This window comes from Aquila chrysaetos, chromosome 10 (assembly GCF_900496995.4).
Source record: "Aquila chrysaetos chrysaetos chromosome 10, bAquChr1.4, whole genome shotgun sequence".
Classification (NCBI taxonomy): domain Eukaryota; kingdom Metazoa; phylum Chordata; class Aves; order Accipitriformes; family Accipitridae; genus Aquila; species Aquila chrysaetos.
In genome coordinates, this window is record NC_044013.1 from 28,005,779 (window position 1) to 28,029,043 (window position 23,265).

Genomic DNA, 23,265 nt, shown 5'->3' on the forward strand with positions numbered 1-23,265 from the left:
TGTCTGGCAAATACTGGACAAATTAAAACTGATGTACTGATAAGTAAATAGAGGAATTCACATATTTGTGATAGTGTTTGAAATGTTTGAGTGTGTTTTCCTTTTGTTTCGAGATTTAAAAAGAAAACTTAGGTAGGATGGTTTTGCATAGCTCACAAGTATCCTGATCCATTCTTGTTTAAAGGTATGATATTACAAATTCGTAGATGACCCATGATGTTGATACTTGATCCTGCGTGGAGCTTAGCAGAAGAACACCCTTACGTATCCAATACTTTCATACTGGCGTGCTGACTGTTGTGAGCGCAGTTGCAGGTCTGCAGGGTGAAAAAACACCCTGTTGCTTACAGCTTTCCTTGGAGTTACTTGGATAAATATCAGATAATGTTCTTAGTTAAACAATTCATTTGTTGTTTAAGTAGAAGATAAGCAACAAACTCCCTATGTTTGGGCATTTAGGAATAAAGAGGCTTGTGCATATAGCCAGTATGACTTTAGTTTAACACCAAGAAAATATGTCTGTTAGTTTGTGTCCTGGAAAGCTTGGCCTCATGGCTGGAATATTGAGCAACCAGCTCTAGCTGATCCTGCTTTGAGCAGTGGGATGGACTAGATGACCTCCAGAGGTCTCTTCCAACATCATCTATTCTGTGATTCTGTAATCTGATTTAATGAAGAACTGTCTTTATATGTCTAGTTTTCCCTCAGGGTTATCCTTGAATTCAGGCACTCACTCTAGAAGTTCTTTTAATTAGTGTCCTTTATGATACTACTCCTAAAGTACTAGCCCATCCTTCAACTGTAGGAATGCAAGTATCTGCTTGACAGAACCATCTCCTGTACAGACAGGATGTATTAGCACTTGCCCGAGTATTCAGCTCTAAATCCATCGTTAGCTAGTAGAAGGAAGCACTGCCTTATGAGTGAGGGTATAGTTTCAATGAAAGCCTTAATTCCTTAATTTATAACTTTATATGCTGAAATTATGCATGACAGATGTGTTTGTGCAAATATATGTTGTGCTTGGTTCACATGGTCACGCAAATCTAATTACTGGCTGGTTGGGATTAGATATAGCAGTATTGAACCCAGTGCTATCCTGGAATGGTTTTACGCAGAGGTTCTCTAAACCACCTTTGGAGATATGCACTGATCCATGGACCTGATACTGAATTTTGGCAAAGAAGGAACAGCACAGTAATGGATTAGGAGTTAACTTGCATAGATCTGACATTTTCTTCTTTGTACCTGGGGCAGTAAAGCTGTTGAACTATTTCAGAGAACAAACTTAGCCATCAGTTTTCACTACAGTCTAATGCTGGGTTACTAGACAGATGTGATAAGGTTTAGCAATGACAGCAGGTAATTTTTTGACTGTTTTCTAGTTTCTAATCTTAAGGTAGCCACCAAAAAAGAGTTTTCTTGCCAGAATAGTTCTGGTATTGTGAAGTGGAAAGGGCCAATGAATGGTGGAAACTCATATGAGAAATATTTAACCTCTGTGTGTTTTTTTCTCTATTATCTGAGTGACTGATGGTAAATGATGTCTGCTGTTGACTATTTTTGTATCTGATGGTTTATTTTCTCAGTTTCTTTGTTAAACAAATAATTTAAAAAAGGTAAAAAACCCTTAATGGCTGTGGATTGTTTTTCTTAATAAAGGATGAAGAATATTGTAGAGTTGCCAGTTCTGATGAATCATAGAAACCCAGGATTCAATACAGTAATAAAAATATGAAGAACTGCACCTTTGGGGGATTCCTAGATTCACCACACATGCTTTCCTATGAGGAAAAGGGAGCAGCCAGTTACTTCCATGACATGGAAGAGGGAGAAGAAACCTCATCATGGAGGATCTACCCCTTTTATGGAAAGGAGATGGCAACTCTTCCCTGTTCAGTTTGTCCATGCAACACCATTTGTTAAAGAGAGAATAAAACCCGAACCATTCTTAAGCGGGAGGGGATGAAGCATGCCTGCAGTTGCTCCTGCAGACATGTGAAGAAAGATTTCTAGTTTGAGGCCTAGAGAGCAACTCTAGAAATGATAGTGAGGTGACAGATATGAGGCTGGCAATATGATTATTTTTTTGTGTTTTGGGTGATGAACTGGACTTTGATATGCCAGATAAACTGTCTTAATATGTGATAGGATCTTTGTTTCTAACAGGAATGAACAGTGTTCAGAAACCACGCTACGAGGAACAAAAAAAAAAGGCATAAATAATTTAAGCTCCAAAAAACCTATGCCAATTTTGAATATCAGATTTGGGTGTTCTACCTTTTTTTCCTAGACTTTAAATACTTACCAATAAAGGGATTGAAGTCTTTTTTTAGGATAGCAAAATTGCATTTTACAGAAGACTAGGAATCTGTTAAGTTTCCCTTGGTCAGTTGATATTCTGGGGAGCAAAAACATATTAAAACTGGAAATAAAATAAATATATTAAAATATATAATAAAGCCATAGGTCTATCTGTAATCATTATATGAATTGTTTTAGCACAAGATGTCAGTTAACTGCAGAAGAAAGTGTGTTGTGTATCTCTTCTCCAGAAGAGAGATCTGGTGTGCTCAGTGATGCACAAAATACAATTATGATCTTTTTAGCTTGTTACATCTTTTATAAAGTAGTTTTTGGCAAGATCATGTCCAAAATTAGAGAATACTAGGATCTACTCAAATTCCGATCTCCAGTTTGCCTTCCAGTGATGGTACCTTTTCAACTTGGTCTGTTTCAGTGGGAAACTGTGTGGAAACACAGCACAAACATGAGATGGAGCTGGGTTTTTTTGCAGGTGTGGGTTTATTTTTTAGAGAAGGGTTGCTGAATATGCAACATTCTAGCATCTTTTTGTCCTAATATTACCTTCCATTTTAAACATAATCTCATGAGGTGATGACTTAAGTTAAAATGGGCCTTCAAGCTTCATGCCTGTGTTTTGAGCTTTTTTCTTTATTTTTGCTTGGCATCTTTCTTATCTGAAATTAGTATTTCTGGAGTAATCTTGTCCCTAATCCCTCAATGCTCAGTAGCAACTCCTTTCTTGCCTTCCTTTGTCTGAAAACTTTTGTTGGTAGAAGTGCAGCTTTTGTGGCTTGCATCTCCTCTTTTGTTGCATTGGGATCAGGACTTTGTTACGCTAATGAAAATGCCTTTTGTGTCTCCGACCCAGGCAGTGTATGTAAAGGTGCAGGTGAAAAGCCAAGCTGATTTAACAGGTCTCTTCTTCTGACAGAGGGTTATCTCACAGAACCACCCCTCTATGCTTCTGATCATATCCTACTACCACTTCTTGTGTTGATGTTTGTGTGACTGCACAGAGAACTGCTTCAGTTCAATAATTACAGAAAAACTGCCTTTCACAAAAAAGCAAGTATTGTTCTGTTGAGTTAAAAAAAAAAATGGACAGATGAGCACAGACATAGGAGCGAGCAAGACTGCCCGTAGTAGTAGAGAAATGTATGTACATGTGCACCTTGCAGTGCTGAAAGGGTGCTGTTGGTGACAATGTGATGAATCTCCAATGGAAGTATTGAAAAACAGACAAGACAGTAACTTCAAATCATCTAATGGTTGATGATCCTGCCTTGGAGCAAGGTCAGTGACTCGAGGATCTGTCAAGATTCCTTACAGCTCTGGTTCTGTGATCCTCAGTTCCCACCTAATTGACCTCCTGACTGCAGAAGTTGTAAGGTGTTCAGATCAACTTGGACTGCATGACCACTGCTGGTGGTGTTAATGAGAAGTATACGAGTTATCAATTATGCACATCTTTTGAAACATTCATGATCTCTGGCATGTTACCAGCTTTCTTTCAAGAGTTCGCTCAGTACATTTGGACATAGTATTACTAGGTCTGTCACGCACATTATGAGGTGTTTTGTCCAAACTTCAGACATCCTTATGAGGGCAAGGTGGAGTTGTTTCCTGATGCCCTGTTCTGTTCTTGGCTGCACTTTGCATTGGGATTTTCTGTGCCATGTATTCCATAGGGTAGGGATCTGTGCCCAGCCCTAGTGGTTTGCACACTTAGATGAAAGAGCTTCATCTGTGATGGTGATGCTGGTATTTTTAAAGGCTTCCTTTGCTCTAGAGTGGTGCAAGAGCTGGAGAGCAGAGGCCTTAATAGGCCTCCTGCTGTTGTCCTTGCTTTTTTCTTCAAAGCAGGTCAGGAGTCAGGGCCTGTTTACATAATTACATGTCTCTGTGGGGAATAACCCTCACCATGAGGGTTATGTGTAACTGGAACAAGGTATACTTCTAACCCAGCTACGAAGTGCATGTGAGTCAAGGCAAATATTTGCAGTCAGCAGAATTGTATTAGAGCTGTTTTTGTTTAAAAGCTGCACAGCCCTCTATCTCTGAAGTGCCTTTTCTATTAGCAAAAAGGAAGTTGTTAATATAAGCTGTACTTCTAATGACACCTTTCAAATTGTGTATTTTTTTAGAATTTTAAGTTTCAAGTTTAAAAACATCATTTAAAAGGTAGCTTTATGATACCTCGTGGTATCTGTTCCTAAGGAGCTGTAACAGTCAAATCTGTAAAAAAAGTATTCAAAAATGTATTCTTGACATCCTCTTTCATATGCAGATACTGAATGTTGGGTGGTGATATCAAATGGAGTGGGAATATAGTGTAGCCATTTTGTATACAGTGGAGAATTTCAAAATGCAGGTGAATGGGAAGTCAAAACATATCTTAATTTTTGTTTTAATGTTGCTTAACATCCTTAGACAAAAACCTTTTAAAATTGGTTTGTCTAAAGGAACAGTAGTTTTTCAGATGGTGGTCATAGGCTGTCTGAGTCACTGATGTTTTAACATGGAAAAAATATTTCCACACAGGAATTTCTGGAAGACTTAGAGTAAAGTTTGCATGTTGGTGGTTTATAAAGATAAATGGAGTGAACAGTTCAACGATGAACTTATTCATAAGAGATCAGTCTTGAGCAAAGTGGTAAGATGGTTGAAACAAGACTGGATGAAGATGTTGCTTTATATAATGCCTATTAACACATTTCTTGTAAAACAAAAGGCGTGTGTCATCTCAAAAGTAGTCTTACTTGATGAAGGCAACTGACTTAGTCCTATAAAATATTTGAGCCTGTGTCACACTTTAATACTAAACTGAGTCAGTGTAATTCACTGTGTAAGTTAAAAAGCTTTGAGTGTTGTTAGTGTAAATTTACCTCTGTCGGGCTTCAGGGGTTGTGTGTTGATCTCACTTATTCTAGTATAAATGGCTGCAAAGAAAGGATGTGTTTATTTTTTGCTAAATGGCTTGTGGAGTGGTCTTAGGGGGGGAAAAATAAAATAAATTTAGCTCATACAGACTGCAGATTTGACAGTGGTAATGCACTTGGATGTGAGGGGTTTTTTTCATCTAGTAACAAAAAGGAGAGGCGATACTGTAGCAACTTCAGTATCCTTCAAATTACTCTAAAAGTGTGTGCACTTGAACGACTTTAGAGAGCTGGTAGCATCTTGGGTTAAGAACTAGGAAGAGGGTTAGCAGAGTGTTATATGCTGAATGAAAGTATTCATGTTATAAAAAGGTGAATCAGACTGCACTGGCTCAATGTAGAGTAGGAAGAGTTATTTTCAAATGAAACTGATTATTAAAGAGAAAGGTGAGGAAAAACTTGATCTTAGTCCTTATTTACTCTTACATGAAAAATGTTGTGGGTTTTTTTTTTTTAATTTAGACCTCTTACAGCTCGGTAGATATTATAATGCTCCAACATTGGATTTAGTTAAGTGAACAAAAATCAGATTGAATGCAAGTTATGTGATGTATATAGAGCAAATCATAGAATATTAATGTAAGTGAAGATGTCTAAGCATGAGAACAAATTACTAGAGCTGTAAGCTGAGACTCCTTGTTTCGTTCCTAAAGGAAAAGCTTTCTTTTCAGCTTACTTCCCTACTGCTTGCAGCACTGTAATACTGTAGAAGTAGAAGGGTGTTTTTCTCTGTAATTCACATGTCAGTGGACTGTTTGTGTTACTATCTCCTTTACAGATATTTAAGTAGTTGGAACATTTTTAATAGTATAGTTCAAAGCTGAGTCCTTCCATCACATTTCTTGACTTGGCTTTTTTAAAAAACTGACAGGTACTATTTGCTTTGTATGAAATTTTTCAGAAGCAGTATCTTATCTTCGTAGGGTTTTTTTTTTTTTTTAGCTTGATAGTAGAGTTAGCCCAGGCCCCTTGGATCCAGCTTTTGGAGATTCTGAATTAAGTTGTTGCTTCCAGAAGTAAGACTGTGACATCTCAGTTTAGGATACATTTCTCTGATTAATAGTCATAAAAATTGCTCATATTTTTGAGTCATTGTGTGTAAGAATCCACAACTATTTAATTTTTCATTTCAGATATTTTACAGAAATTATCCTGTGTACTTTTAAAATGATACTTAATTTGCACTTTGGAAAATTCCGTGGCCAGTGATTGCTTCCTGCTATGCTGTTCGAAAAGTAATGCTTAAAATGCATTAAAAGGAGCGTTTTTTTTAAATTTGTATGTTGTCCTATCCTGTTTGATCTCATACTTTAATTCAGTTCACAGTTTGGGATTGATGCTCACTGGGACTTCCCATGTGTTCAGAGGTCAACCTCTACGCATGCATTAACTTTTTATTCAATATTCTGTAAGCCAACAGTAAATAATATGCCTCAGTAGTACCTTCGTTTGTATATTCATCACATATGTTTCCGTGGTAGAGTTTTCAGGCCTTCTTGCAGAGAACTGGAAGACAAGCATCTTCCAAGATAGAGTAAGAAATCATGATCATTCCAGCAAATAGTGCATTCATCTGTTTTGCAAGGGGACTAATAGTAAATATTCAGATAATCATGATTGAATTAAAGGTCTTATTTATTCATACACTGTGATAAAAGGTATCTTAAGATTCATGGTACTATAACTTGAACTGTTACCCTGAAGTCTTTTTCCATGTGCCTGCTTATGGGGCTTGATGAAGTGCTGAAAAGGTTCTTTTACTAACAGCTGAGTTTAATCTCCTCTGCAGGTATTTTAAGAACTTCAGAGATTTTTGCGACAACTTGTAAGTGGGATGGAATGTCAAAGAGTAAATTTCTGTTATTTTTAGCAAACTGTGAGGTCTGTGTTCAGACCAGATTGATGAGGTCTAAATCATGCAAGTCTGTTTTACAGTGCACATCTGTGATGCACCACACCCATCTCAATAATCTTCAAAAGAAAGGAAAATCTAAACTGTTTATCTTCCTTGCTAAACCACTGTAGTTACTATTTGTTCAGCAGCTACTTTCAAGGAAAGTTTTCTATTAGAATATTGCGTGGTTTTCCTAGATGAATCCCTATCAGTTGTTCAGAATACATCATGCCTCCAGCTGACCTTATTTTTGGTTTCTAGGCATAGTTGTTCATGGAGTTCATCGAAGCATCTCTCTGGGTCTACTGCCCTACCTCATTTAGATATGATTGCCTGGATACCATTACTGACATCTGGGGCTTTAATCAGTTAATTGCTCTTAGAAATGCATGGACAAATGGAAGAAATTTTATTCTGTATGAACATTAGAGGAAAATATCTTAGGGAAGCCTTCTACAAGCTTGAAAAAGTCTTAAATATTGCATTTTAAACTACTTAGCATCAAACCTTGGATTAATGTTCACGAAGATGTTGCAAGATCTTTCCATTAGCTTTATTTAATTTCCTGTCTCATTGTAATGAGTTCCACTGCAGAATCACAGGCTGAAGAGTGAGTCAACAAGAACATTAGCACCTTTTTGTTGTTTTAGAATATCTGTTCTGTGCTTGTGGTTTGTCCTGAAGCTCTCAGTCTCTACTAAAGTTATGATGGTTCTAGCAGAGCCTTGTTCCAGTATTTCTGCAGGTTTGGTAGAAGTTGAATGGCTGGCTGATAAGGGATAAGGCTGGAGATAAGGGATCCAGGATAAGCAGGGACATTGTGTTCTTAAAAAAATGTGGACTATGAACAAGTACCTTACTAGTATTTTTTACATTTCCAAAATCCAAATTACGAACTTCCCTTTTATTCCCTGCATGTACATGCCAATTTTCTACCTTTTTATCTTTTTAATATTAATACATAGGAGGAATGTATTATAAACATCTTTGCTGAATTTGTCTATGCTAGACCCTGGAAACAACAAACCAGTCCAGGATGTAGATTAGTGTGCTATCCCTTTGTTTCTTGTGACAACAGAAGGATGTGGTCTTTGTGCTTAAAGTTTAACAGTAGTTTATTAATGCACAGTTTCATCTTTATCAATTATATGGGTTCTCCTCACTTGAAACTTTTCGTAATTTTATAGTTTGTCGTTTAACTACTTAATTTTCAGTGTTACTTGGTGTCAGTTCTCTCTTTTAAAGAAAGAAACAGAAAATCTTTTAACATGGATGTCTAGCTCTGTGGAAAAGCTAATCTGAAACACAGGCATATTTTAAAGATCTGGAAAAGGATATTATTAATATTTCAAACATTTATTATATGTAAAATCTGAACTTAAATTTTCATCTTCACTAATTATAAAGCTTAGTTAAGGATTTCTATTTTAAACACATAGAAAGACTAGATTATAGTCAGCATGTTTCATTTTTACTCTGTAACATTAATGTAGCTGTAACATCTGTTCCAAGTGCAGAGTGTTAAGGGAAAGAAAATATCAATTATTTTGTTTGGAAAAGAATAACATTCAGAATTTAGGGTGCGTTTGGATTTTGTAAAAATCCCTTTTAAAAAAAAAAAACAAATGTGTTTTAGGACACGACACTGAGGTGCTGGAGTGTGCCCAAAGAAGGGCAATGAAGCTGGTGAAGGGTCTAGAGCACAAGTCTTATGAGGAGCGGCTGAGGGAACTGGGGTTGTTTAACCTGGAGAAAAGGAGGCTGAGAGGAGACCTTATCGCTCTCTACAACTACCTGGAAGGAGGTTGTAGTGAGGTGGGTGTCGGTCTCTTCTCCCAGGTAAGAAACAATAGGGCAAGAGGAAATGACCTCCAGTTGGGCCAGGGGAGGTTTAGATTGGATATTAGGAAGAATTTCTTCACCGAAAGGGTTGTCAAGCACTGGAACAGGCTGCCCAGGGAAGTGGTAGAGTCAGCATCCCTGGAGGTATTTAAAAGATGTGTAGATGTGGTGCTTAGGGACATGGCTTAGTGGTGGACTTGGCAGTGCTAGGTTAATGGTTGGACTCGATGATCTTAAAGGTCTCTTCCAACCTAATTGATTCAATGATTCTATGACTGAACATTTCTGGATACAAGGAACAGGTTATTTATTGAAGTCCTTAATAATCAGGGAAGGCTATTGATGTGATCTGTACAAGGAAGATGCATCTCAGAGCAGGTTTTCAGGACTTCATAGTGAAAATGGAAGGAAATACTCTTGCCTGTCTAAATTGAAATCTAGGTTATTGAAAGCTATTTAAAAAAGTGACTGTTACTGGCATTTTTTAATTAGTAATTAGATCCAACACTTACATCAGAGTTGTCTCCTAGTATTCCCCAGACAACCCGGTGTCTGAAAGGCTTGTTGAATGGCTTGCTACGCTTCTCAGAAAACAACCAGTGAAAGGATTGGTTTAGTCTTGGTTCTTGAAATGAAGCTTAGCATATCTCCAAGTTAGTAGTGGTCAGTCATAGTGTGTGAGTGAGACCTTTCTCACAGGAAGGGGACAGATGCTAATGGCCAGTTGCCTTTGCCCCAGCACTCTGGAATGTATTTCCCAGCTCTGTCCATAAAAACCAACCAAACTTAAAGCATGCTGCCAAAACACTTATCTTGGGGTATGGTTGAGGATTTAGGGAAAATGGAGCCTTTTATTACCACTTTGGAAGTTGTTTTATGTTGCTTGATGGCATGTTTGTTCTGTACATGCTAAATTAAACTACATGAATCAGTTTCATGTTCCTGCATCATAAATAGATCTGCTTACTGTAGTGTAGGTATGGGTGAACCTGGGTATGTCCTTACAGACACCATCACTGAAGAGTTCTAACACACATTTGAAGGAGCAGACTGAGAAAGCATAGTGAAAACAGTAGGAATCAAGTGCCTTAAGTCTTTCTAAAATTACTATATCATATACTGTATCATTTAAAATAATTGCAAAAAGTAACTTTTAATAAACTACTTATACCTGAAGCTAAATCGTTTTGGTAACAGACTTAAAACTTTTTATTCTTTACTCCTTGTGCAGAGATGAAAGATTGTATCTATGTTGTTGCTGATTTCTGTTCTTGACTGGTCTGGGTGGTTGTCAGCATGTTTTCTAAATTGCCAACTCTTTAAAGTCAAATCTTTCAGCTTTCTTTTTAAATACCAGAGGGAAAAAAAAGTTTAAATTTTGCTGTGAAATAGTGATACTGATTATAGAAGATATATAACTCCTTCTAGCAGTGGCGTTACAAATAGAACATATTGAAAACTGTGGTGCAGCATTAGCTTACAAAATGTATGTGCGTAAGTTAGAAGAGTCGAGAAAAGTCAAGTCTTTGGTGTTAAAATAAAACAGCTCTACAGGTTACTGCAATAATTAATTCATCTTCTGATCTGCTTATGGTAATTCCTGTCAAATTATCTTCTTCAGTAAGGGATTTTTCTTGGCAGTTAGCAAATGTCAATCAGAGTTAGAACAGTAGATGAGATTGCACTTTCCAGATAGTAGCTCAGTGTGCAGAAAAAAACATCTTTTCAAGGATGAATTTTAGCCAGGATCACTCAGTGTGTTTGTACATTACAAAAGATGCTTCTGCTTCCTGTCTATCCTTACGTGATCTAGAAGGCAGAGAACAAAACCAGCTGTCTATAAAGAAGTAATAGTAATGCAAGGTTATTCTGTCCCATTCGGATTGGAAGTGGAATGCTTTTTTTCCTTTGTGATGATTTTGCATAACACTGATTATGTATTTTGCTTCTTTTGTAGTCTTTCAGAAACAGCACTAATCTTTACCTTGGACATAGTGCAGCTGATACTTCAAAGAATACAATACCAGAATTTGTAGCTTTAGAAACATGTAATTTAATTGCCTGAAGTATAATTTTTGTTCCTTTTCCAGAAGCCAGTAATATAGGTATGGTTAATTTTGAGTTTGCACAAATGATGTGCAAGATATGCTTTTGTGGAACAACTGATAATCTGAGCCTATTTTGCATACCTTGCTCTATGAATATTAAAGGAGCCTACAGTAAAATGTAGAACAAAGAGCAGATCAGCTCTGCTGAGCCATGTGGGCAGTCTGGGCCAAAGTGCCTCAGGACCGTTAGCTGGTCACTGTAAGAAATGAGAAGAATTATATAAATTAAAGGATAATATATATGCAGTACGAAATTGATGTAAATTAGTCAGGAATAGATTTATACAAGAAATTAGAGGAGGTTTCTAAACATCAGGAATAAATGGCCTTTCAGATAAAACATAAGTAGGGACAAAGAACCTGGATGCCTTTGTCTGATAAGTTTGTGAATGGAGTGGATTAAAGAAAATGGCAATGACTCTGGAGGTCTATGCCATTCTGAATTTATGCCAGTCTGATCCTTTGAATCTGAAGGAAGTTGAAAGGAGAAAAGATATCTGTGCTTTTGGGGTTGCTTGCATCTCCCATGTTAATTCTGTGCCACATTTCAACTGTTTTGTTTGTGTTCAGGAAGAAGAGACCTTTGATCTCATAGCTTTCTTCCACTGACATGCTGTAGTTATGTCTGTTGGCCTTTTACTTTAGGTTTCAAATGTAGGGGATTCTAAGAAGCAATTTCTGCCTTATGTAAGTGGGAAACATTTAGAGTGTGTGTTAAAGGTACTCTTCTGTGTTACTGTCGTTGTGGGGCTGCTTGCACTTCCCTTGGTGGCCTTTTCCAGTCCCATGTACCTAAATTGCATTTAGTTACTGTGTTTCCGGTTATTTTTCCCCTTGCCTTTGATTTAACAAGTCAGGTTTTGGGGCATTTTGTTCAGGGATCTGTTTACCTGAGTAACTACTTCTGTCCCCTTCTGCAGTGGGGTGGATGCTGGCTTTTGGCTCCTTTTTGCTCCTAGAGAAGGCTTCAGTATATTGCTTGGCCTTAGGAGAGACCTTTTCAAACTAGACAGAGTAATGTGTTACTAAATTGAGAATATTTCTATCTTAGTGAATCTAGAAAAGTGACTGTGTATGTTGCATGTATAGAGGGAATTGTATCTCAGTGTCCAAGTCATCCTACCTGTTACAGTTTTGCTCAGACTTGTGTGTAATGTGGGAGCCCTTAGCTAAGAGGTTTTCATCTTAAGCTTACACACCACGTGAATCTTAAAGTGATTATCTTCTGTGCTGATGTGAGTTAGGAATCTGGTTGCTATCTGGGCTCTTTGTATGACTCAAATGTAGACTGAAAGTGTTTGGTGACCTCCACTATGATTCAGGTGCTACTGACATAATCTAAAATATGTTCAAAGGGGCTCCTAGGTATCTTGATACTGTATAAAGAATCCAGATTGATTGAGGTCCAAGGTACGCATTTGGAAAGATGTGTTTTAGGCTTGAAGTGATCCTGTTTAGCTACAATTCAGCTGCCTTTGTGCACATAAAACTTTTCTGGGCTTCTTTACGTTCATATATGATCATTTCTCAGTGTTCAAAACTCGGATTACTCTCAGCCCCCATGGTTGTGCTTGATGATGGAATTATTTTGCAACGGTGACCCAGAAGAAATCACTGCCAAAGATAACAACCATCATGATAGTGGTAACCATGTCCCTAGGTGTTAGGGGAGATGCATGAGGTTCCCTTTCCCATTAATGTCGAACTGCAGACTCGTTTCCTTTAATTGAAATTTGGGATCTTCCTGGTATCTTGAAAGACCTTATCCCGGATATCAGTACTGTGACACTACATTTTTAGAAAATACAGTGTGGTATCTTTCTACCATAACAGCAAGTAAAACCTGTGTAGGAACACACAGTGTATAAAGGTTCATATGAATAAAGTGTTCATCTTACTCTTTTGTTCATTCTTCATCTTTCTATTAAGGACTTCATTTTCTTTACATAGCAGGATTCAGATGGGGTTTTTACTACGCTTAGAAGTTCTCTTCTGTCTGAATTTTCCTTTAAAAATAATTCTATTTCCAGGTTGCTGTATTTACTTCAGCAAGAAACCTCCAGCGCAGAACTGAGAACAGAATGTGCAGTGGTCCTCGGAAGCCTTGCAATGGGTACAGAGAATAATGTCAAATCCCTACTAGACTGCCATATTATCCCAGCCTTATTGCAAGGTACTTTTCCCTTAATGGATCTATGTTAGTAAATGTTCCTAAAGTACTAAAATAAACAAAGATAATGAAACTGAATAGTAGTTTTTGTCTATATTTATAGGATTACTGTCGCCAGATTTGAAGTTTATTGAAGCTTGCCTGCGGTGTCTCCGTACCATTTTCATCAGTCCTGTAACTCCAGAGGATCTACTATATACGGTAAGTTGTAAGCAGATTATTATGTCCTTTTAAAACCTATAGAGTTGGTGGGAGTGAAAGGTCTCGTTGTCTGCAGTAGTAATGAGGACTTGTTTGACCAATAATGTTAGCATTTCTCACCTATGTTTAAGGCATCTGGCTCACCTAACATTTATAGCAATATTTGATATGAAATGGTCAACAAGGTAGCACACTGATAAAGAAAAAAATGAAAATTTTCAGGCTTGTGTGCAATCTTAAGGAGTAAAAACTGTCTCTAAATGGTGTTTACAGATACCATTATCACCGCTATATGGGCAAAAGTTAGTTTTTGAAACTTAAAATTTTATCCAATGCTGTCCTTCCACTCCAGATGTGAGGGTGTTTGCTTAGTTTTTGCACTTCATGTGGAAGAGATTCACCTCCAGAACTTCTCTGCTTTTAGTTAATATACATGTGATTTACATTTAACTGACAGGAGGATAGAAAATGTTCTCCACCTTTGCTATAATCTTGAGTTTCGCTTGGAGCATGCGAGCAGTAAGGCTATCAGTGCTGACCTTGTTAAGGTGACTGGGCAAAGCAATTGATGTGGAGCCCTGTCTGAAGGTAGTGCTGTCTCTTGGCAGTTTAGACACAAAAGGCCTTGCCGAAATTCAGTCACTGTCTCTTACGTGGAAAGAGGGGAGAGAAGGGTTTGCACTCTTCCCTGCTCCTTTGTCCCAGTGTAAGGGATGAGGCAAGCTGTGGCATGAAGACTACTGTACCAGCAATCTCTTTCTGCTAGGAGAAGGGTAACATTGCACCAGACTGCTGTCTCGAGGTCACCAAGCATGTCCAAATTCTGAGGGTAGTTGGGAGCCCACAGTGCTAACCGCTCTGGTCCCACCAATCAAAGGGATGACTGTCGCTTGCTGAGGAAGACTTGATGCTTATAGAGAAGGGCACAGCTGGCCTGTAATGTCATACTTTCTCTACAGTTTGGGTGTCTATGTCATTATTAGAGACAATTTCTGTGTTAATAGTCCTCAACAGATTTTCTTGATGATTTTTGTCTAGTTGTTATGCAGTGCTGCAATGATGTCTGTTTTGTTCTCTGTTCCTTTTCTGATGATTTCTTACATTTTCATGCCAGAAATAGGTATGTAAACTTGTTGTTTTCCATGGTCTCAGTTCTACCATACACCTATTCTGAATTTCATCTGCTAGTTAGTCCATGTCGTGAAGTCTTCCTGCAGCTCTTCACAGCTTACGCTTATATTTAGTACATGTAGATAATCAGCCAGCTTTGTCCTCCACTGTTCACTGCCTTTTTTCCAGTTGTTTTTTGATTGTTCAGCAAGGAAACCCTCAATGCAGATTGTATGTGTGACCACTGAAGGCACCTCTCCGGGGTGATCCGAGAGTTTCCTCTGTGTCTCTGTTCCTTCCTTTGACTCCACTTCATGCTCCCAGATTCCCCCAAGTCAGCCTGTAAGAGTTCATAATTGCAGGGGCATCTGCTCCCTGCTCTCAGCATCCAAAGTCAGGGCTTAAGATGGTTGTCTCCATTAACAATCCATACCTATTCCTGGGGATTAGTGCTCAATGGAGACTATTAATTGCTCCCTGTTTGGAGGAGAGATTTGTATTTTGAAGGGAGAGGAAGTGGAAGAGTATGTACAGAAATGTGAAAGAACCAGTATCAGCATATAAATTACCACTAATGTTGTGGGAACAATATACCTAAGATACTGGATTTTCTGTTTCATCCTTTGCTTTGTCTGCTGCACAGCAGTGACATCAGAACTTTGCTACCCTGTTCCTTACTCAGGTAAATGTGATGTCCCTTAATTAACCATAGCTACAGGAAATGATCATCTGGTGAGGGTGCCCTTGTACCCATTTTCCAATCTCCTATTCCAGTTGGACACTTGAAAGTTAAGTATTTAATGACTGTGCTTAAGGTCCTATTTCTGCAAATCAGCTTCTCTTGCTTCTCTTGTGGGAATACGCAAACCCATACATTGAAAAGTAATGAATGCAGGTCCTTCAAAAAGGAGACATTTTTCCTACCTCTTGGAAGGTATAGCCACAACCCCCACTGCTGCAAGCTGTGTTTCACAAGGCAGCAACTGAGAAGTTGTCTTTGATTAAAGAAGTAATTATGGGCCTTATCAACACTTTATGGCAGACACTCCACATAACAGGAAGAACTTAAAGTTCTCGTTTAGCCACCCTGCTCCCTCTTTCTTTCTGATCACAACAGCTCCAGGGAGACTGTCACCATTTCCAGATAGCTTCAGATCTTGAATCAATGAAAGGGCTTTATTCAGTAGCCTCCTGAGTTCTGCGTCTATCAGGTCCTGTTTTGAAAGGTAAGAGAATAAGTTTGTCAGTGGCTTTTCATTCTTGTCCAGCAGTTCTGGAGAGGCTTCTGAAAAGCTGGTTCCTGAGTTGTATCTAAGATAGCAACTTTTCTCAGAATTTCTTTGTGGCTTGACTGCATGGAGGATGCTGTCTCTCAAAACTTGGCCAGGACTATTTCCAATACCAGATATTACGACTTAGCTCAATGTCTCCAAGGTCATTACAGTCATTGTAGAGGTTTCAGAGGACCTCTCAGTTTAGATCCAGGATACACAAGTGCTTTAAAGAGAGCTGCTTAAAATACTTCTTTCTATACAATAAAAACTATTGTAATAGGTTTGAGAGAGAATAAACATAAAATCTCATTTAAAAAAACAAAACCACGTCATCCCCAGTAACCTGAATGTTTCTCCCAGCAGAAATGCTAGGTGTCAGAAACTACATCTTTCCTCTTGAACCTTTCCTTATAGACAGGAACTTGAAGGATAAACTGCTGGCGGTTTTGAGCAATTAGGTTCAGTTCCAAAGACAAAATAGTTCTTCAGAGGTGGAAACATTTGGGCTTTTTCCTGTAGGAACATAGGACCTGTACTGAGAAAATATGAAGACCCATCCATATGTGGTGAATATGTAGCTGAATGAACACTGAGGTCTCAAAAAGACTGGGCTTTTATTGTCTGATACTGAGATCTTACAGAACTGCAGAACAGTAAGCTGTATCCAGACCTGCTGTGCCAGTTAAACGCATCTTGTGCTTCCTTAACTGGAAGGGTGCAGGCTTTGGTGCTGAGACTGATTTAGTGACCATCCTGCAAATGGAAATGAGGAATGACATGGAGTCCCAGGGTGAGAGATCTGTTGAGATGCAGATATATGTGCAGACTTTTTTTTTTTTTGTAAATTCTAAGATTCTGTGTGGAGGTGTTTTATACACCTGAACTAGCCAGCTCTATGTAGCTAGGTGTGTTTTGGTTTGCTGAATAGATTCAAGCACCAAGTCAAATCCAGTTTGACTGATAGCCTGTCGCTTCAGCTCTTGCTGATCTGTTTAAAACAAAACTAGTTGATTCAGTGGCAGAAAACCTTTCCAGCCCATGAAGGCATTCTGCATGTTTCCTTACAGATGTTCTCAGTTGTGATCCCATTTTCCTTCCTCAGTGGGACCCAGACAAAATTTTAGTGAGAGATTTCTATCTGTGGCAGCTATGCTGGCCTTGAAGGAAGAGGCAGGTAGCAGGTATGTTCTCTGCTGTGAATGAGTCTGTCCTTACAGGAAGCTTAGAGAATGAAGGCACTGCAGCAGGATGAGTTTCTTTCTCCCTGCTTTTGAGACAATGAGGAATGAAGTTTCAGAAATCTTTGCTTTTTCCAACTTAGATGAGCTAGTAATGTTAAGTAAAAGGCATTCCTCCTTACTGTTCAGGTTCGAGATGGAAAACTTAATGTCATCTGGTGATTGACCAGGCTTGATGAAGGGGAGGAGGAATAATTCAGAGGACAAGGCTAGCAGGACAGAGCAGGATATTAACTCTGATTAACAAGGTGTTCAATGAGCAATGAAACCACACTGCATAGTGTATGCGTGTTCTACCATGGCTCAGTGATACGCAGCTACCAAAGGAAGAATCTAGGTCATCTTCTAATGGCTTACTCCTTTCATTCCTCCTGTTTGTGATGGCCGAGCCCATGCAGTAAGGCTAAATGTTCTCTAATCTGACCTGTTTCCTAAAAATGAGAATTGTAAAATTATGAATTCTAGCTTAGAGAGCTTGAATTTAAGTTATTTGGATGAATATAATAATTTCAGTTCTCTGACTTGGTAAAAAGAATAATAATCCTCTGTTACAAAGAAATGTTTTAAGAATAGATCTTTCAAATTTTGTTTTAATGTTAAAAAGGAATATGAAGAAAGTAGGTAGATATTAGGATCCAAGCAGGTAAATGCAACTCTGGTAATTCTCTCTTTCTGAATTCTGTAACTCTGTTTGGATGGGCAGTAGTTTTGTTATAGTACATCTGATGTATAGATATTTGTCATAAGTTGCCTGGAACTAGTCTTTGTTAGCAGACAACATTTTAGTGGATTTGTGAATCTCATTGTTTTAACTGCAAATTATGAATGTAGACTCAGTGTTGCTTACTAGGTTTGCTAGAAAGATCCTTTGTTACTTGCATATTAATATGAAAAAAAAAAAGGAATTACGTAGCCTCATATTGACACATAATTATTATTTGCATTTAGTTGGAAGTCAATAATGTCCACACATCTTTTTACTCTTTCTAGATTCTTTTTCTGATAAACATACCAAAATTATTATAGAATTTGAATATATTTTAGCAGAATCAAGGGGCATTATTAACATAATTTTCTCATAAGCATTAAGGAAGCACTCCTGCAACTTTCCAAGAGTTTTTAACCTTTTCATACCCACAACATTTCTGATTTGATGGAACAAAATGAGAAAGTATATAAAAGATATCTCCAAAGAATTGCTTCTCAAATGTATCCTTTTCTAATGCAGAATATCTAATAATACAGTTCTTTTATGTATTGGTAGAATTTCAGGGAACCCTTACTCTGTCGATTGCAATGATTCATTAACCCTTATATCATATATACAGCATCATCACTGGGGTCATGGTGACACCAGAAATGCCCTGTCAGAATGTTTGGTATCAGAACAGCCCAGACTTATAAATGCTAAATTAAATTGCTTTTGATCATCCAATGTGAACACCTTCCTACCCAGGAATTTACCATTGGGCTATGATGCCACACTGGTCAGTAAAATGTTGTCTTACACAAATCACTGTGTGCCATTCTATTTCCATTTCTATAACTCTAGAGCAGAGCTTCTAAACAGTTAGAGGCTTGATTTCTGCCCACTTACATCTTTACCGAAGCTCTCTAATCTATCACACCGCAGCCAAAAATACTCAAGTGAGCAATATGGTTGAAGTTCTAGGTGAAACTGAACCATTGCATGGCAATGTCACTGGCCAGGATGTGAAATAAAAGGTTGTCAGTTCCTTCTGTGGTGTCAGATACAGGTAGAGAGATGTTATGCATTCATCTGTGTTGAATAAAAGAGTTTAACTGAGAAATTATTTTATTCAAAGATGAAAGCAATATATTTTTATTAACAGTTTGGGAGATAACTACAGGGATATGGGAAGATATGTTCTAGTAAAATCTGTGAAAGATAGCATCAAAAATCGTCACTTCTTTAGCTTCAGGTTGATTTCCAGTAGCTCCTGATACAAAGCTTGCCTTCTTGCGCTTTTTGTAGATTTCAAGTGCTTTCTTAGTTAATGAAGAATAATCTGAATGTTATTCTTGTGTATTTTTCACTGAAATCTGGTTTTCATAAGCAATTCCACCAGTTCAAGTTTAAAAATCAAACAAAACCTTTCCACCAGCTTGAGGGAAGGAGTGCAAGTCCTATAGCCTTTTATTGGACCACTTCAGAGTTGATAGCATTATTCAGTATCCAGACGTGCATTGATCATGTGATAAAGGTGACAGATCATGTGAGTGAATTGTATTCATTGCCTGACAAAAATGGGGATCTGTACTTGCCAATATGTCTCTGTAGACAAGACAGCTGCAGAGAGCAGTCCATAAGAATTACATGATTGATGCAAGGGTCAAATCTGGTTGCAAGCTAGTCACCTATGATTTAGCAAATAAATTAGTTGCTACTGTTATGGCTTTCTTTTTTTCCCTAAGAACCTGAATGTATACTGACATCTATAAATTCTTACATAGAATTTCTTGGTTAGCTGAGAGAAAACCAAATTTAAGGTAAGGACAAAATACGGTTATAAAGCAATATATAATAGCAGGTGCTTATAAATTAGAACCCCACTTATTTGGAGGAAGAGACCAAAACAGGACAAATGTGGTTTTCTTTCCCTCCGCTCCCACAGTCTAGGTTTTCTACTTGTTGACATCCCCAAAGTTTGCAATGTTCTATGGTTTCCTAGATCATGTAGACAGAAGAACATATGTTAGCAACATTAGGGAACACTGTGTCTATGCTGCTTTAATAGTAGAAGTTCAAATCCTTTTTAGCTTATGGGGATCTCCTCTGGCTAAGGATTACTGAGCTGGTGCAGAGTTTTTCACTCAGCTCACTCTGCATATATTTCTCTAGTTGTGAATTCTTGTACGTCTTATCTTTGGCAAGAGCCATATCTCTGTCAATTTCATTAGACTTTAACTTTTAGACCAACATTTACATCCTTCTAGTTGCAAGTTTTGAAATAAGCCAGATGACATAGTTAATGGTGATTTCCCTGCAGGAGATTTCAGGTCTTGCATCTTACATTTTGAAGCTCCTTTTTTGAAGCTTTACTGCCTCTGAATCCTGAGGTGTCTCTTTTCTCATCCCCCTACCCTCCTGACATCTTGATTGTTTTGTCTTAGGTGTACTTTATCACTGATAAGCCTCTTAGCATGTATATATGTATGTTGTGTTGAACACTAATGTGGCTGGATACCTTCAGCTGCCTAAGATTTACAGAAAATGACAAGAATCTGTTTTAATGGGTCAAACGTGTTAAACCACAGAGGAACCCTGGGTATATTGTCACTTTGTTTTGCTTTAACTTAAAGGAGTTGACGCTTCAAAGTTTTGGGGACCTGCTCTGACTTTGTAAGATTGTAACATGTTTTTCTTGAGAACAAGGTGGCCTGTTAGCTCCTTCTGTTTGGTTTCTCATGGATATTTGATGCTCTGCTTGCCATATGCCCAAAACCCCGTACCCACTTAGTTTACATACCACTGCAGGCTTACTTCTGTCAGAGAGAGTCAAGAGACACTTCATTATGGTTACGACCGTCAGGACTATTACAACATACTTGCAGATTTAATGTCCACTATTACCCTGCAACCAAACCAGTTCCTTGCAGGCCTTTGGATTCTGAAGTTGCAAAGAAATAGATGTGTTTGTATGTATGGCATGTGTAACAGCAGAAGGTCAGATGGTGCTACTGTTGACCAGACCCTAAGAATACTGCTTAGAATAGTTTTGTCCCTTGCTTTTCCTACGCACGTAAGCATGCAATGAGCATGGATATATAGCTGGTGTACCCAGAAGAACTCCGGTTTCTAGTAAGTAACTTTCTCTCTGTAGGATGCTGAAATGGCAAATGATGCTGTTGCACATTGATCCTTTCCAGTTATTGAGAAACAAGCAGTAGAAACAAGTTGGTTTTATTCTCAATGTGTTTCTTGGCTCTGTTGTCCTATTGTTTTCTGTTGAGAATAAGAAGGCTGGGTTGTTGGCAGCAAAGCTTTCTGAAAGAAGTCTGCTAAATTTATTTTATATATTTATAAAAAATATTAAAAATAAAATATAAATATTGCAAAGCTTTGCCTAATCTCAAATGTGCATACAAATAAGAGAGACATATACATGTTTATTTTGTTAATATAAAAAAGTGTGATTGGAAATTTCCCAAGTAATTGGTAAATAAAACTTGTCATAAACCCCTGTGTATCTCTGAAGCTATAGTCATTAAAACAATCAGTCTAGTGCTACTTTCATTACTGTAAAAGTAGCTGAGAAGCATGAAGATTTTGCTCTAATTTTAATCCACCTCTCCCTAGTCAGAGGCTTGCAATTCATCATCCTCCTGCAGGTAAAACAAAGAGTCTGACTTACTTGTATAGAGTCAATATATTTTAAGTTCTTTGGAAAGGAAGACTCATTCAGTCTTTAATCTCTGTTCAGCACTCTTTATCTCATGGAAGTACTTTAGTTTACCACCTTTCCAAACTAAAAAGACCAGTGTTTCTTTTACTATCACTGCAGTTAATGCCACTAAAATGTACTGGTAAAAGTAACTGAAAGCTTTAAAATGTTGTAATTTTGTAACTTGCCACAGAGCTTAAGTAACTGTAAGTGTTTTCGGAAGGAAGCTTCAGTATAGTGATTTTCTTCTGATGATTTATTTGGAATTCTCTGTCATTAGTGTCACACGTACTAATAGCATCTATAGCGTGTGTTTGACTTAAAGACAAAGGAAATTACTACCCCACATTAATAGGTTAGAAAGTGAGTGCCAAAGAATTCAAGGTGGATTGTATATTGTTCAGTCTGGCACCTTGTTCCCCTCCCTGATCTTTTCTACTAAGAGCTGAAATGAAGAGGTAAGTAAATCACACTTGTAGTAAGAAAATATTAAGACAACTCCTGGAGTAATCGCTTTCAGTGACCATGTTTGCAGTTGGTATGTTTGTTTTTTTCCCATTCTTTTATTGTTTTCTCATGAAGTAAAGATTCTGGAGACAAATTCCAGAAGTTTTATACCTCGCTTGCACTGACCTTTTATTTTTTCCATGAGGATTTGGCTCAGAACTGTCACTTGTGCCTTGAAGTCTCTCGTCTCCTACTTCGATGGTCTTGTTCTGTGTCCACACAAGTTTCAGTGGAAGGCAGAACACTGAATGCAGAATCAGGAGTACTCTTAAGTAAAAAACTGTGAAGAAACTATGCTGAAATACAGTGTTAATACTTTCTTCTTTTCTGACTTGTTTCCAGGATGCTACAGTTATCTCCCACCTCATGGCACTGCTCAGTAGGTCTCGATATACACAAGAATACATATGTCAGATCTTCTCACATTGCTGCAAAGTAAGAAAGAGAATACGTGTTCTTTATGCAACTTGTTGTGTTTCTGGCATATAAGAAACTGTGTAAGATGATACTGCCTTTTGTGGCAGGAACATTAGGACAGTAATGACTGAACTGTTATTGCTCTGGATTTGCTGACAGATTTATTGGGGCTTATACATGTTTCTCTACAGTAGAACAAAATATGCAAATAAGTGCTTTTCTTACATGGTGTGTATATATATTTTTATATATATATATATATATTTATACCTTTGGCTACTAAACAGAGTCAACAGTCTAGGCAAATACCAATCCTCGCTATTATCAGTATAAATTTTGGAAAGCTTATTTTTTTTTATCTGGAAGTCTCAAGACAGTGTGAACATCTCTTCGCAGAGGTCTTGCACCTGCTTCAAGACAGCTGTTTTAAACCCAGAGAATGTCCTTTTCAGTTGAGTTCTACAAGTTAACAGGTTTATCCAGATACATGTTCATTCCTGCTGTATAACGCAATTCTCTTGATTTGGAAAAACTAACTTAAAAACAGTGGCAACCCCACCTGAAACTCAGAAGTTTTTGTCTTTCCCTCCCCTTGCCTCCGAGTTTCCACACACCACTGTTTTTTGTATTATTGTTGTGGTTTTTTGGTAGTTACTGCACCCATGGGTTATACAGTAACTGTATCAAAATAATTCAGTGTAGGAAATCAGATTTGTACAGCATCTTTCCCTTTTAGAAAGTTTAAAAGCTCATAGATCATAGTTACCTCCCAGATGAACAATTGAAAAAGTTCCAAAATTTATGAATTTGTAAGTATTTACTTTGAAAAATATCTTTCCACTTTATCACTTA

The 23,265-nt window shown here is 37.7% G+C and overlaps 1 protein-coding gene across 6 annotated transcripts in view; it reads left to right on the forward strand.

Annotated features, from left to right (window-relative positions):
• Positions 1–23,265, forward strand: part of ARMC8 (armadillo repeat containing 8) — an 83,155-nt gene that overhangs the window by 22,019 nt on the left and 37,871 nt on the right. For 5 of the 6 annotated variants that reach the window (XR_005933288.1, XM_041126432.1, XM_030027273.2 and 2 more), the window contains 3 exons: positions 13,121–13,263; positions 13,364–13,461; positions 22,339–22,431. Coding sequence is in view for 5 of the 6 variants with exons in the window: in XM_041126432.1 (XP_040982366.1) it covers positions 13,121–13,263; positions 13,364–13,461; positions 22,339–22,431 (334 nt within the window). In the remaining variant the exon portion in view is untranslated. Of the gene's footprint in view, positions 1–13,120; positions 13,264–13,363; positions 13,462–17,007; positions 17,027–22,338; positions 22,432–23,265 lie in introns of those variants that run through there. The other variant, XM_030027279.2, reaches the window with a different exon arrangement.